At 45.8% G+C, this 14,353-nt stretch overlaps 1 protein-coding gene across 2 annotated transcripts in view; it reads left to right on the top strand.

The window, feature by feature from the left end:
• DNAJC11 (DnaJ heat shock protein family (Hsp40) member C11) overlaps positions 1–14,353 on the top strand; it is a 67,052-nt gene that overhangs the window by 13,883 nt on the left and 38,816 nt on the right. The window contains exons 1-3 of one of the 2 annotated variants that reach the window (XM_036256030.1): positions 10,095–10,135; positions 12,356–12,429; positions 12,794–12,910. In XM_036256030.1, coding sequence (XP_036111923.1) covers positions 12,896–12,910 — 15 coding nt within the window. In that variant the 5' untranslated portion in view covers positions 10,095–10,135; positions 12,356–12,429; positions 12,794–12,895. Of the gene's footprint in view, positions 1–10,005; positions 10,136–12,355; positions 12,430–12,793; positions 12,911–14,353 lie in introns of those variants that run through there. The other variant, XM_036256028.1, reaches the window with a different exon arrangement.

The following is a 14,353-nucleotide window of genomic DNA, read 5'->3' on the forward strand; positions in this document are numbered from 1 at the left end:
GACTCTCATATTTATACCCTAAAATAACCACTTTAGAAATCTCTAGCCCTAGCCCGTTTGGCTCAGGGGTTAGAGTATCGGCCCTCAGACCCAAAGGGTTTCAGGTTTGAACCTCCACCCGGGTCTGGGTTGTGCGGGAGGCAACTGATTGATGTTTCTTTCTCTCTCCCTCTTCCTCCCCCTCTCCCTCCCTCCCTCCTTCCCTCCCTTCCACTCTATCTAAAAATCAATGGAAAAAATATCCTTGAGTCACACAAAAAAGAAAGAAATTTCTAGAATACACAGTACGCATTCTATTAGCCATCAGAACAGTGATGTTATCGTGCATCATGTGGCCTCATGGGAAAACGAAGAAAGGACCAAAAGCAGCTTAGTTTTACTAGGAACGTAGTTTGACCTGTGGATGCCCTAAAAGGTTCCCCGGGGCCCTGCCACACCCACCTGGAGAAGCCCGGCCTAGTCTGTCCTGCCCTGTCCATCAGGTTCAGACACTGGTGTCCTCACGGTGACAGCTTGCTCTGTAGGGGGAGGTGGGAAGTCAGAGTAGAGAGGGGCATTGTCACCTTGATTCCGGAGACAGTCTCCTCCCTAGAATTCAGATGAGGAAAAAGGGAGCAACCTCGTGAGTTGCTTAATTATTTAAAGGATGCAAATATGATGAGATTGGAGTCAGGAGACTTTTCCAAGCATGATGCCACAGCACATATCAGAAAAGACACAATTGATAGCTTTGATTTTGTAAAAATGAGAAACTTCTGAGTCTGTTACAGGAAAAAAATAAAACGGAAAAAAAATCATAAACACAAAATACTCAATGGAATCGACAATGTATTTATTTGATAAAAGATTCATGTTTCTGATATATATTAAGAACTCTTGGAAATCAAAAAGAAGATGAATACCCTAATAGAAAAACAATACAATGGAAACAAGTATTTCTGAAGAAGAAATCTAAAATGCAAATAAACATATGGAAAAAGACTCACTCTCACTAGTAAATAAACAACTGCAATTTAAAACAGGATACCCTTTTTTTTCCTTTATTGATTTTAGGGAGGGAGAGAGAGAGAAACATCAATGAGAGAGACCATTGATTGCATGCCCCCCACTGGGGATCAGGCCCACAACCTGGGCACGTGCCCTGACTGGAAATTGAACCAGTGACCTCTTGGTGCAGGGTCGACACTCAACCACGGAGCCACACCGACCGGACAGGATACCCTATTTTTTTATTAATTTATTTTTGTTACAGATGTTTCTCCTTTTTCCCTCCTAGACACCCTCCTCCTCATCCCACCCCCTCCCAGGATATCCTTTTTTTTTTCTTTATTGATATTAGAGAGAGAGAAGAAGGGAGAGAGAAAGAGAGAGAACATCGATAAGAGAACATCGATTGGCTGCCTCCTGCATACCCCCCACTGGGGATCGCGCCCACAACCCGGCATGTGTCCTGACCGGGAATCGAACCTATGACCTCTTGGCTCATGGGTCCACGCTCAGCCACTGAGCCACATCGGTCGGGTGGATACCCTTTTTTTGATAAAGGCTTTTCCTTTTACACCCTAGTTCTCGGTGTTGATGAGAGGAGAGGCTTTAGCTGCCATGCAGCAGACAAGAGGTTTATTCGCTGGAGAAATTAAACCCGAGTTTTTAGAGCCTAGACATAGACACAGTAGAGGGAGAGAATGGTGCCCCAACAAAGGCAGGACTTCCCCCCTTTTTCCATGTGTTCTGTGGGTGCTCCTGAAGAGACTAAACCAGTCACAGAGAAGATTGGCACGTGAAACTTCAGGTCCCTCCCGCGCATCTCCCAGGGAAGCTCATCAGATGCGAGGGCTGTTCACACGGAGCGCGTCCAGCCAGCTCCGGGGTGTTCCTGTTCCCTGTAGACCGACGCCAGGGAACATGAGATGCTGAGGGGAGCTGCAGTGTGAGTCTGAGACCACAGACAGCGAGGGGCTCGCAACGAGATTGTCCTCAGAACACGTAGGGATTAAGAGCGCGGTGGTACTGTCAGAAGAAATGTATTAAAAGGGAGCATTTGGAAGTTAAAAGTAAGATATAAAATTCTATGGAAGGGCTGCAGGATAAAGATGAGGGAATTGCCACAAAAGTAAAAATAAATTAGAAGATCAATTCTTAGACATTAAATAAAGTGAAAGGCGGGAAGATATTCAACAATTAATGTAAGAAAATTTCTCACAATGAGAAGATAGGAGACTCTCTATGAAAAGGGCCAGTCATCCAGGCTGGTGTGGCTCTGGTTGAGCGTCGACCCATGCACCAGGAGGATCGATTCCCGGTCAGGGCACATGCCCAGGCTGTGGGCCCGATCCCCAGTGGGGGGCGTGCAGGAGGCGGCCAGTCAATGTTCTCTCTCATCAGTGTTTCTATCTCTCTCTTTCCTTCCTCCCTTCCTCTCTCTAAAATCGATAACGGAAAAAAAAGTAAAAGAACAAAAAACAATGTTTCCCAATCTTCTATTTAAAAAAAAAGGAAAGAAAAGAGCCAGTCAAGTAACTAGCACAGTGGATGGGAAAAGACCCGTAACTAAGGGAAACCATAGGTGAAAGAGTCCTGGAAGTTTCCAAACAGGTCACAAAGGACTGGAAGTTGGATTGACATGGGTATCTCACCAGTAGTGCTATAAGCTAGAAGACAGTGGAGCAGTACAGTAAAGCCCCGAGGGGAAGTATTTCCGAGCTAGGACTCCGTCCTCAGGCCCTGTCAAGGACAGAGGCAGAATGTGAGACATGCACAGCCTGAGACGCGTTTGCTCCCACCTCCGTTGTAAAGGGAGCCGCTGGCGCTGGAGCTCTACCAAAGTGAAGACGAAAACCAAGGAAGAGAACGGCATTGGCTACAGAAAAGGGGGCCGGCCCAGGAAAGATACCGCAGGAGTCGGTGAGGGAACCCGCCGGCCTGCCCGGCAGTGCAGAGCGCTCTGGGAAGGCGGACTCTGGGGAGCAGAGCTGGGACTGGTGTTGCAGTGTGGGGAGCAGTATTGGCGCCTTCAAGGGTCGTACTGCGAGGGTTTGGAAAAGTACCTGTGACACACGGAACACCAAAGCAAATGGAAAAAAATGAGGCAGTTGTTAGCTCCAGGAATAATAAAAAGTTGTTCAGAAAAGAAATGAAATCATAGTATATTATTTGATTCCGCTTTGGACTGTATTTACATAGTCATATATTTTTGATTTATGGTTGGTTGAATCTGCAGATGAAAAACCCACAAATACGGAGGGCCGACTGTGTAAGCATCTTTAAACAAGATGAGAAATACAAATGAGAAAAATGCTAAAAGATTTTAAAGTATTTGCATCTGAGGGTGGTGGCGAATGCTATTTTTGGTTATATGTCCAGTAGTTCTATTTCTAATCCTTTTTTGTTTCTATAAAATCATTAGTGATATCACCACAGTCATTTCTGAGTTTAGTAATTTGAAACTTCTCTTTTTTCCTTTGGTCAGTCACTAAGGTATTGAAGAAACTTTCTGAAGAACTGACTTTTGGTTTCATTGATTTTTTTTTTTCTTCATTAATTTTCCCTATTATTTTCCTATTCTCAATGTCATTTATCTCTGCTCTAATCTTTATTGTTTCCTTCTGCTAGCTTTGAGGTTTTTTCTAGTTCCTTCGCTTGTCAAGTTGGGTTGTTGGTTTGAGATCCTTCTTGGTTTCTACTATAAATGTTTGTTGCTGTAAACGTCCTCCTTAGCATTGTTTTCTCCGCAGCCCGTAAGTTTAGTCTAGTGTGTTCTTTTCATTTGTCTCCTAAGTATTTTCTAATTTTCCTTGTGATTTTTTTCTTTGACCCATTGGTTGTTTAAAAATATGTTGTTTAGCCTGGCCGGTGTGGCTCAGTGGTTGAGCGTCGACCCGTGCACCAAGAGGTCGCCGGTTCGGTTCCCGGTCAGGGCACATGCCCAGGTTGTGGGCATAATTCCCCAGTGGGGGTCATGCAGGAGGCGACCAGTTGATGTTCTCTCTCTTTGATGTTTCTATCTCTCTCCTTCTCCCTTTCTCTCTATCTAAAATCAATAAAGAACAAAAAAAATTTTTTTTAATATGTTGTTTAATTTCCAGATTTATGGATTTTCCAGTTGTCTTTCTATTGCTGGTTTCTGACTTCATTCCATTGATATCTGTATTTTTTAAACCTATTGAGACTTCCTTTGTGGCTTAGCATATGGTCTGTCCTGGAGACTGTCCCGTGTGTACTTAAGAATGTGTGTTCCAAGCCTGGACAGTGTGGCTCAGTGGTTGAGTGTCGACCTATAAACCAAGAATGTGTGTTCTGGCCCTGCCAGCTGATGTGGCTCAGTGTATTGAGCATCGTCCCATGGACTGAGAGGTCCTGGTTCGATTCCCAGTCAGGGCATATGCCTGGGTTGCAGGCTCCATCCCCAGTAGCAGGTGTACAGGAGGCAGCTGATCCACGTATCTCTGTCACATCGATGTTTCTCTCTCTTTCTCTCTCCCTTCCCCTTTCTCTAAAAAAAATCAATAAAAATATATTTTAGTAAAATAAAAATGAATACATTTTTTAAAAGAATGTATGTTCTGTTTTTGGGTAGAAATCCCATATATGCTAGATCTAGTTGAGTCATTGTGTTGCTCAAGTCCTCTGTTTCCTTGTCTTCTGTCTGAGAGTGAGATATTGAGTCTCTGACTATTACTGTGAAGCTATGTATTCTCCGTTCAACTCTGTTGATTTTTGCTTTATACATTTTGATGGTTCATCATTGAGTACGTGAATGTTTGTAACTATTTATCTTCTTCCTATATTGAGCCTTTTGTTGACATATTATGTCCTTTGTGTCTTGTAACCTTTTTGATTTAATGTCTATTTTGTCTGATGTTAGTATAGCCATCCCTTTGGGGGGGGGGGGGTTGTTATTTGCAAGCAATGTCTTTTTTCATTCTTTCACTTTTAACCTATTTGTGTTTTTGGATCTAAAGCTGATCTCTGTAGATAGAATATAGTTGGTCATTTTTTTTAATCCATTCTGCCAGTGTCTGCTTTTTTTTTTTTTTTAATCCTCACCCAAGGATATTTTTTCTGTTGATTTTTAGAGTGTAGAAGAGAGGGAGCGGGGAGGGGGGGGGGACAGAGAGAGAGAGAAACATCGATTTGAGAAAGATGCATCTATAGGTCACCTCCAAAACATGACCCAGCCCAACTGGGGCTGGGGACCAAACCTGCAACCCAGGCGTGTGCCAGGAATCAAACTCGAGACCCTTTGGTTCAGAGGCCGACACTCTAACTACGGAGCACGCTGGACAGGGCTTAAAGTAATTATTGATAAAATGGCCTTATTTTTGCCACTTTGCTATTTGTCTTCTATTTACCTTATAGCTTTTGTTCCTCATTTTCCACATTACTATCTTTTGTGATTAACTGATTTCTTGCATTTTAATTCCCTTCTCTTTTCCTTTTGCATATATTTTTATAACTATTTTCTTTGTGATTACATTTCACATACTCGAGTTGTAACGCTCTGATTTGAATTTATACTGGCTTAACTTCAGTAACATACAAACTCTGCTCTGTCCTCTCCCCCCCAGTTGTTGATGCTGGGATTTCAGCTGGATCGCATTGAACCTGTACCGCACTTTGGGGAAACGTGACCTCTTAAAAGCACGGAGCCTTCCGGGGCGTGAAGGCGGCTCCTCTCTCGTTCTTCCCGGGCTTCCGCTCCTGCGCGTGTGTGGTGGTTGCAGTGCACAGGTTCTGCACATACTGTTGGATTTACCCTAAGTAGTTGGCCTTTGTCGATGGTACTCTAAATAGCATTGGCTTTTTAAAATTGCAGGTTTTTTGTATGTGGAATTAAATGACGTCTGCGTTTTAGCCCTGTGTCCCAGGACCTTACTACAGTCACTTGGTAGCTTTGTGTAGACGGTGGTTTCTCTGCAGATGATGTCTGCAGAGACAGTTCTCCTTCCCTTTCCGGTCTGTATGCCTTTTCCTTCTTTCCTGTGCCTTATTGCAGGAATTCGTTTTTATACTGTATAGCGAATAATCCAACAGTGTTAGCAAACCACTAAGTTCGCTAGGTCACAGGGCCTTTTCACTATGAATTTTATTATCTATTTAGGTTGGGCTTATATTTACTTTTTATTAAAAATATAACCAGATGATTAAACAAAACTTTTCATACTTAAAACATGATGCATCTCTTAATTTTATGATAGAATTTTAGAAATAAATATGTAACTTTAGCTATTATTTTTAATGACAGCACATGTTTTGAAATGATATAGGTATTTTTATGATAATGGAAGAGTTTATTATTTAGGAAATATTGAACCAGTGACCTTAGCTATTCAGTTATGATGAAAAGCCCAATCTAACCTTTTATTGAATGTGATATTTATTAAAAATGAAACTTCTCGTTTCTAGTACTTAATCAATAGCACATTAAGCCATTTATTACTGCGATTAAAGAAGGCCTTGCAGACTAGATACTCTACTTCCTCGTCATCTAGTTAATTTTATTTTATTGAATTTATTGGGGTGACATTGGTTAATAAAATTATAGTACAGGTTTTAGGTGTATAGTCCTATAATACATCATCTCTAAATTGTATTGTGTGTTCACCACCCCAAGTTGAGTCTCCTTCCATCACCATTTATCCCTCCTTTAATTTAACAATCTAGTTTAATTTTAACAATCAGGAAATAGTAGTCTAACCCAGGTTTGTCAAATCTGTCTAATCCTGCACTTGTAACTTTTATGAGGTTGTGGAAAGAACCATTAAAATTTGCTGGAAAAAATAATTTGTAATGACTCTTTAGGAAGGAACAAGCCCCTTTTACATCTCTCATAACTAAACCTACCTGAAGAGATATATTTTATTTGCCATCAGTTAACAGTTATTTATTTGCTTAAAACAATGGGCTTTAGTCCAGGTGCATGTTGGTAAGTGTGGCGAGGGATGACCTGCGTGCAGAAGGGCCTTGGCAGGGAAAGAAACCGGCAGCAGGGAAGGGGGAGGAGCTGCAGGTGAGTACTGAGCCGGCTCCTCTGGGAGTCTTGTGTTTTTATTGAACTTGAAGACACCCCGAGAGAGCATGCTCGGCTCCTAAGGATGCAGCTCAGTGAATTGTCACCAGCCCGGACAGTGACATGGATGAATGTTCCTGTTTCCCTTGCACTGGGTGGTGCCCTCTCCAAATTGCCCCAGGTTCACTGTGCGTGCTGCCAAAGCAGTATCGAAATGGAATTGTGATAAGAATGATAGCCGTCGTGATTAAATTCCTGCCGTGTGCAGGGCATGGGTGAGCACTCGGACGCGTGTTCCCTCACATGTTCCTCACGGTACATCTGGAGGAGCCGCTCTGTTGTCCACAGGTTCAAAGGAGAAAACAGCTGCAGTGCGTACGTTTCTGTGAGTGCCGGGTGCCGCGCGAAGCACTGTACGGTCACCGTTCCATGTCGGTCACACCATCCCTGACCGTTGTTATTGTCCCCTTTTGCAGCTGAGAAAGCTAAGGGTCAGAAAGCTCATTGGCCTAAAGCCACACAGCTTCGAAGTGACAGATCAGGTCTCCAAACACAGGCCACTTGATTCCAAAGTCAGTATTCCTAACCCCTGAACTTGAAGGTTGTTGTGTTACCGCAGAGTAAAGTACAAGGTGACTGGGTGGAGAGAAAGGAGGTGGGCCGTCAACTAAGAACTATGTAGTAGTCCACTCCCCAAGGCTACAGCACAGACAGGATGGAGGAAAGAGGTTCAGTGCCTGAGAGGGCAGGCGTCCACCTCTTTCCTGGAGGCAGAGGATGCTCAGCAGGATCCTTGACCCTTTCCCAGTGAAGAATGAAACACCAACTTGCAAGAAGCTGCTGGTATGAAACAGCAGCACGTGCCGGTGAGCCTCTGTCTAAACGAGCAGCGACCGTCTCTGCCTGGTTTAAAGGACACGCTGCGCAGCTCAGGTCCTGCTGTTTCTTTTCTGAGAAACAGAATCATGTGAAGTCAGAAAGCCTCTTGGAGGTCACTCCACCCCCAGCCATCTACCCCTCAGATGAAGAAACCAGCCCGAGGGGCACCTTGGCCTCCCACAGCCTCTCCTCCGGGACGAGTCTTTCCCTTCGCAGTTACTGTCTTCCTCTTGGGGGTCTTTTTTTTTTTTTTAATCCTCACCTGAGGAATTTTTTTTTTTTTTTTGCATTTATCTTCAGGTAGAGCAGGAGGGGAAAAGGGAGGGCGAGAGAGAGAGAAACATTGATATGAGAGAGACACATCGACTGGTTGCCACCCACATGACCCCAACCGGGGCCCGGGACAAACTGTAACCGAGGTACGTGCCCCTAGCGGGAACCAAACCCAGGACTCTAGTCCATGGGCCAACGCTCTCACCACTGAACCAAACTGGCCAGGGCCCTCTTGGAGTTCTTTTTTTTTTTTTTACCCTCACCCAAGGACATTTTTCCATTTTTTTGTTCAGATAGAGTGGGGAGGGGGGCATCAGTGTGAAAGGGACAGACACTTCGAGTGGCTGCCACCCACACGACCCAACCAGGGCTGGGGACAAACCACAAACGAGGCACGTGCCCTTAGCGGGAACTGAACCCGGGTCTTTCTGGACCTCAGGCCGACGCTCCAACTGCTGAGCAAAACCGGCCAGGGCCCTCTTGGCGTTGTTAAGAATTCCTTGTTTAAAACCTCGGGTAAGCCTGTACACATGTCCTGGTTGTCTCACATCTGGATAATTTAGTCCATTATAAATATTTAAATAACATACCAAAGATGTTACTAAAGTATAGTAGAGTTTCGCCTTTATTCATTGGTGAAAAAACTCATTAGTCCTGGGATTGGAAGATACTGGAAAGTTGTAGAAATTATAGAAGAATATAGTTTATCGTTTTCCCTTTAACCTTGACCCTTTGATTGACTGTCCCCGTGACTGCTCTCCTGTGGATCTGGTTCCAGAACCTGAACCGAGAGCAATGCCTGCCCTCGGCCTCCTCACCAGGACCTGCTCCGAGTCCTCTGCCCAGATGGCTGGTTTTTCGAGTCCTTGTGGCATGTTGTCAGTGACCCAGACATGGCTTCTGTTGTCAGAATGGTGGGGTTGCCTCCCAAAATAAAATGTGTTCTCCTTGACAGACCATCTGGAGAGAGCTGATCATTCAGCAGCACCTCTGATAGACCAAAATGATCCCTGAGGCTAATACCAAATCAAACATGATCTCCCCAAAAATAGACCTGAGGGGCCAGCCAGAGACAGTGCAGTGTTCCTGGCAACTGAGAAGTCTTTCTGGGGATGTCTTGGTGGCTGTGAGGCAGGCAAAGAGGAAGGTGGACATCTGTTGTCACTTTCTTTCTCCCTCTGTCCAGCTAGACCCATCCTCTGTCATCTATCCTCCCGGCGAGGTGCGTGTCCCATCACGCTGACTTCTCGGAGCACTGGAGAGCCGGTGGGGGGCCTTGTGCTGTGGGGGCTTCTGTTTTAACTACAGGATAGCGGGGCACCTGCTTCGTGTGATGCCTTCCGCACTGAGGTTGAATTGGACGTGTGTGGGGTTGTACAGTTTTATTTACTTGTCTTTGACTTTCAAGGGCGAATATTCACGGGGTTTCCTTTGACAGAACTCTGATTGAATGCGTGGCATTTCTGTGTAGTGGAAGAGTTTTTTCTTTCTGAACAGATTCTCTGAGGAGAGCACTTGGCGTGGTTTACGTAGGGTGAAGGGTGAGCGGCACCCACGTGTCCAGTCTCAGCTCAGACCCAACGAACCCGGGTAGACACAGGCTTTCTTTCCTTCTGATAGCAGCACTTCCCAGCAAAACGCCGTTGCTATTGATATACATAATTGATCACTTTATTAACTGGGGGGGGAAGGAGGCTTATTGGAGTCATAAAGCAGAACTTGATTATGTCCTGTGTGGAGGAGCACGCACGCTGGAAGGGCTGCGGGTTCCCGCGGCACGGCGGGCGGCGATGGCGGGAACGCGTACGAAGCACTGATTGCTCCTGCCTGGACTTCCCCTGCAGGCCTCTCCCGAGGAGCTGAAAGCGGCCTACCGGCGGCTGTGCATGCTCTACCACCCCGACAAGCACCGAGACCCCGAGCTCAAGTCACAAGCGGACCGGCTGTTTAACCTCGTCCACCAGGCCTATGAAGGTCAGTGGGGCCTTGGCGTGGCGCAGTGCCCCGGTAGCAGGCCTTCGATTTTTAAGAGACTTGATTTGTAGAGGAAGCAAAAGAGAGTCCTTAGGGGTGTATAAAAGAGGTGGTTGGTTTAGTCCTTTTAACTGACGGGGTCCTTTGAAAGAGAAGTGTTTTCTGTGGAAATCAATACGTGTCCAGTCAGTAGAAAATGAGAGCCCAGGTGAAGTCACAGAGCGGGAGCGGAACTGCAGGGGAGCACCCAGTTTCTAAATCGGCGACCAGCCAGTTTTCTTCCAAAGGGAGCTCTTCGAGGTACAAGGCTGGTCAGTGCAGACAAGGTTTCTTTGTTCTGTTCTTGTGAGACGGTACAAGAACATTTTTTCATCTGAAAGTGATTTTATTGGCTCTGTAGCATTTGGTTAAGGGCAGGTTCAAACATAAGAAAGAAAATTATGTTAAGAAGGCTAACAGGAGATAGAATAAATTCGGACTTTTATACATACACTTTATGTATTTCAGAAAGAATATCTTGTGATATATTTGTTTATAAAATATTAAAATCATTAATAGTTATAGTTTCTGTTTGCAATACAAAAGTTCTAGAAATGGTGATGGTTACACAACATTGTTAATGTACTTAATGCCACTGTGCACTTAAAAATGATTAAAAGGATAAATTTTTATGTTATGTACATTTTACCACAATTTTAAAGATACAAAATTTTAAACTATTAAGTCACTTTTAGGATGTATACCAAGTAAAATAAGTTGTTTATTCCAGAGCCATTTGGTGATTTGCTCCTTAATTAGTCACACCAAAAATTAGATACTGTGTCTCTTTACAAAATAAAGACTTCTGCTGGGCCATTGTGGCTCAGTGGTTGAGCATCAACCCATGCACCAAGAGGTCGCTGGTTCGATTCCCAGTCAGGGCACATGCCCAGGTTGTGGGCCCAATGCAGGAAGCGGCCAATCGATGTTCTCTCTCATCGATGTTTCTATCTCTCTCTCTCTCTCTCAAATCAATAAATAAAAATAAATAAAATAAAAATAAAGACTTCTTATTGTAGACGTAAGACATAAGCTGGAATTCACTGTATAGTTTTACCCGAAAGTTAGATTTCAATGACCGTGACACTGAGGCCGTGGCTTATAATGTGTGTACCGTTGGCATTGTGTCTCTACCGAATCCAGCTCTGTTCAGTCCGCTGCCGTGGTGGCCCTGACCAGGTGGGCCTGGTCCTTTTATTGGCTGGTGTCGTCTGCATGGCTGCATTCATTCTCCTGTTGTCTACATTACCCGCACAAGTTGCTCGCATTGTCCTGGAGATTCGGGGGACAGTTAGCAGGGAAGCCCCACATGCTGCTGAGAACACTCACAGCCGCAGCCCTGGCCCGGCTCTCGGCCTCGACGGAGGCTGCCGTGGGACACGGAATAAATCGTCCTGATTAAATTCCAGATTAACTCCGGAAGTTTGGCGCCCCTGTTTCCCAGTGGTCAGCATTTGTTTCTTCCCCATTATATTTGAATATGGATAGAATCCTTTACATCGTTTTTTAATTAGGCTTAAAAGTATATTCGGAGTCTCAGGGAAGCAGAGTCGAAGGGCTCGGACAGGAATTGGCAGAGTGGGGAGGAAGATACCGGCTGCTGGCGCTGCTCGCTCTGGATTTGGTTGGAATCTCCTGGAAGAGCTCTCGGCCTTTCTGAAAGACCGTCTCTGGCGCACTTCAGGGGACGGGCCAGCACCCGCGTGATGAGTGTTGTGTCCCCGAGATGATTTACGTGCAAAGAGGAGGCGGGAAAACCAGACTGTTTTAGGAGTTAGTAAGCTCTACAGAGTAAAGAATAAATCAGATTTTTCTAGTATCAGAGCCTGTCCCTAATTCTACATTATGCTTCTTCAGAAACAAATTAACTCTCAAGCCAACAGACTTTATAGACTGTAGTAGAAACGTACCAAATTCTTTTTAAACAGCTGACCTTTGGAGACACCGGTGCACCTCACAGTTCAGAGTAAGTAGCTCGACAGGAAAACCTGGTGTTGCTCATTTGTGGCCACGTTTACACACGTCCCAGGTTGGGGCAGTGAGGAGGAAAGACGCAAAGGGAATGAAGCGGTTCTGTCGCTAGGAAGATGGTGGCCGGGCTGGGACCTGCCTGGTGACGCTGTTGTCAGGCCTGGAGGGTGATCTCTGTGCCTTGTCAACATGTCCGGTTTCTGTTTGCAGTGCTCAGTGACCCGCAGACCCGGGCCATCTATGACATATACGGGAAGAGAGGACTGGAGATGGAAGGATGGGAGGTAAGAGCGCGTGTCTCTGTCCCACATGGTCATCACCTACCAACAGCCCCTCCAAATCCCCAATCTGGGATGACACCTGTGAGAATGTTTGAAGACATAGTGTCCCCTCCTCACCTTGAATTTTGGTTTAAGAGGTTGAGTTCTGGGCTTGGCCAAGTCACTCATCCAGCGTGTCCTGCGCTTCCTAGCCCGTCGAGAGAAAGAGGGAAGATAGACGGGACCCGGGAATTGTGACCCGCGGGAGCACGCAGGCCAGCGGGCTCCGCAAGGGTGCGAGTCTGTCCACACACTTCCTTCCGCCCCCCACGCGTCTGCCTCTCCCCAGCTGGGGTGTAGCTGCACAAGGAAGTGTTTCTGTTGACAGAGTGCTGTGCTTGTGAATTAAATGGAAGCCGAAGGAAGTTGAGAACTACTGGATTAAATTGTCTACAGTGACCCTTCCAGCTGACTGTGCTGTAGTGTTAGGATGTCGTCAGATGTGGTGAGGAAACCAAACAGTACACAGCGAGTCTCTGTGAAACAGGTTGCCCGGCAGCCGCACTGGTGCAGTACAATCTGGAACTCAGGAGCCTCATTGTCTCGCACCCTGCCACTGGCCCATCTTAGAGCCGAGGGCGAGTTATCTGACTTTGTGCTTCATATTGTAATCTGGAAAATGAACATGAAAATTAACTGTAAAACTCCACACTGCTGTAAGAACATATAAGTGCTGTCACTTAATTTTATTTCTGACGCCCCAGAAATGTGGGGCGCCTGTGAACATGAAATTGACTGTTGTTATTTTTCATCATCATGTGAGATTTCCCTTGAAGTTTGTTTGGTGCTTAATCTCAAACCTATGTGCCTGTCTCTTCTAATTCTAGCATGAAAACCTCCTGAAGGTCTTCAGGTAAGAGGACAGCAGAACAGGGTCCTAGTTCCCTTTCCACTCCTGCTTAGTATTGGTGGCCTGTGGGCCACATCCAGCCTATAGCCATGTTTTGGTTGCCCACTTGATGAATCGTAGTTGCCAAAATTTAAAACTTCGGAGGTTTTGCATAAAAATCCAACCTTCTGTCTTCTCTTTAAACAAAATCAGGCCTGCCTGGTGTGGCTCAGTGGATTGAGCGTCGTCCCATGGACTGAGAGGTCCTGGTTTGATTCCTGGTCAGGGCACATGCCTGGGTTGTGGGCTTGGTCCCCAGTAGGGGGCGTGCAGGAGGCAGCCAATCAATGTCTATCTCTCACATCGATGTTTCTGTCTCTCCCTTCCTCTCTCTGTGAAAAATCAATAAAAACATATATATTTTTTTATCCTCACCCGAGGACATTCCTCCATTTTTTGTACAGATAGAGTGGGAGGGAGAGAGAGGAAGAGAGAGAGAGAGAGAAACATCGACGTGAAAGGGACACATCAAGTGGCCGCCACCCGCACAACCAACCAGGGCCGGGGACAAACTGTAACCGAAGTACGTGCCCTTAGCGGGAACCGAACCTGGGTCTCTCCGGACCGCAGGCCGACGCTCTAACCGCTGAGCCAAACTGGCCAGGGCTAAAAACATATTTTTTAAAAATAAAATTTTTTTAAGTCAGAAGATCTGGTAACACTGCATCTGAATTCTCCTGTGAGGTGATAGTCAGCTAAGTCCGAGGAGCCCCTGCCCTGTGGTCTGGAGCAAGCTGTGCGGCTTGTCCCGCCCCACCCTCCCTGGTCTTACACCAGCCTCCTCTCGCCCACACGCCCCGTCTGGCTCTGGCTGGTCTCTGGCCTGTGGCGCAATAGCAGCAAGTAGTAGCGCTTCGTGGTGAGTCTAATCGCTGAGCCTTTTTCATCCAAAAAGAAAAAACATCCTGGTATATATACGAACTCTCCGTGCACACTTGATACACCACTTTCAAGTGCCCCCTGCTGCCCTGGCCAGTTTGGCTCAGTGGTTGAGCATCA

Source organism: Molossus molossus, unplaced genomic scaffold, assembly GCF_014108415.1.
Source record: "Molossus molossus isolate mMolMol1 unplaced genomic scaffold, mMolMol1.p scaffold_m16_p_12, whole genome shotgun sequence".
Lineage (NCBI taxonomy): Eukaryota > Metazoa > Chordata > Mammalia > Chiroptera > Molossidae > Molossus > Molossus molossus.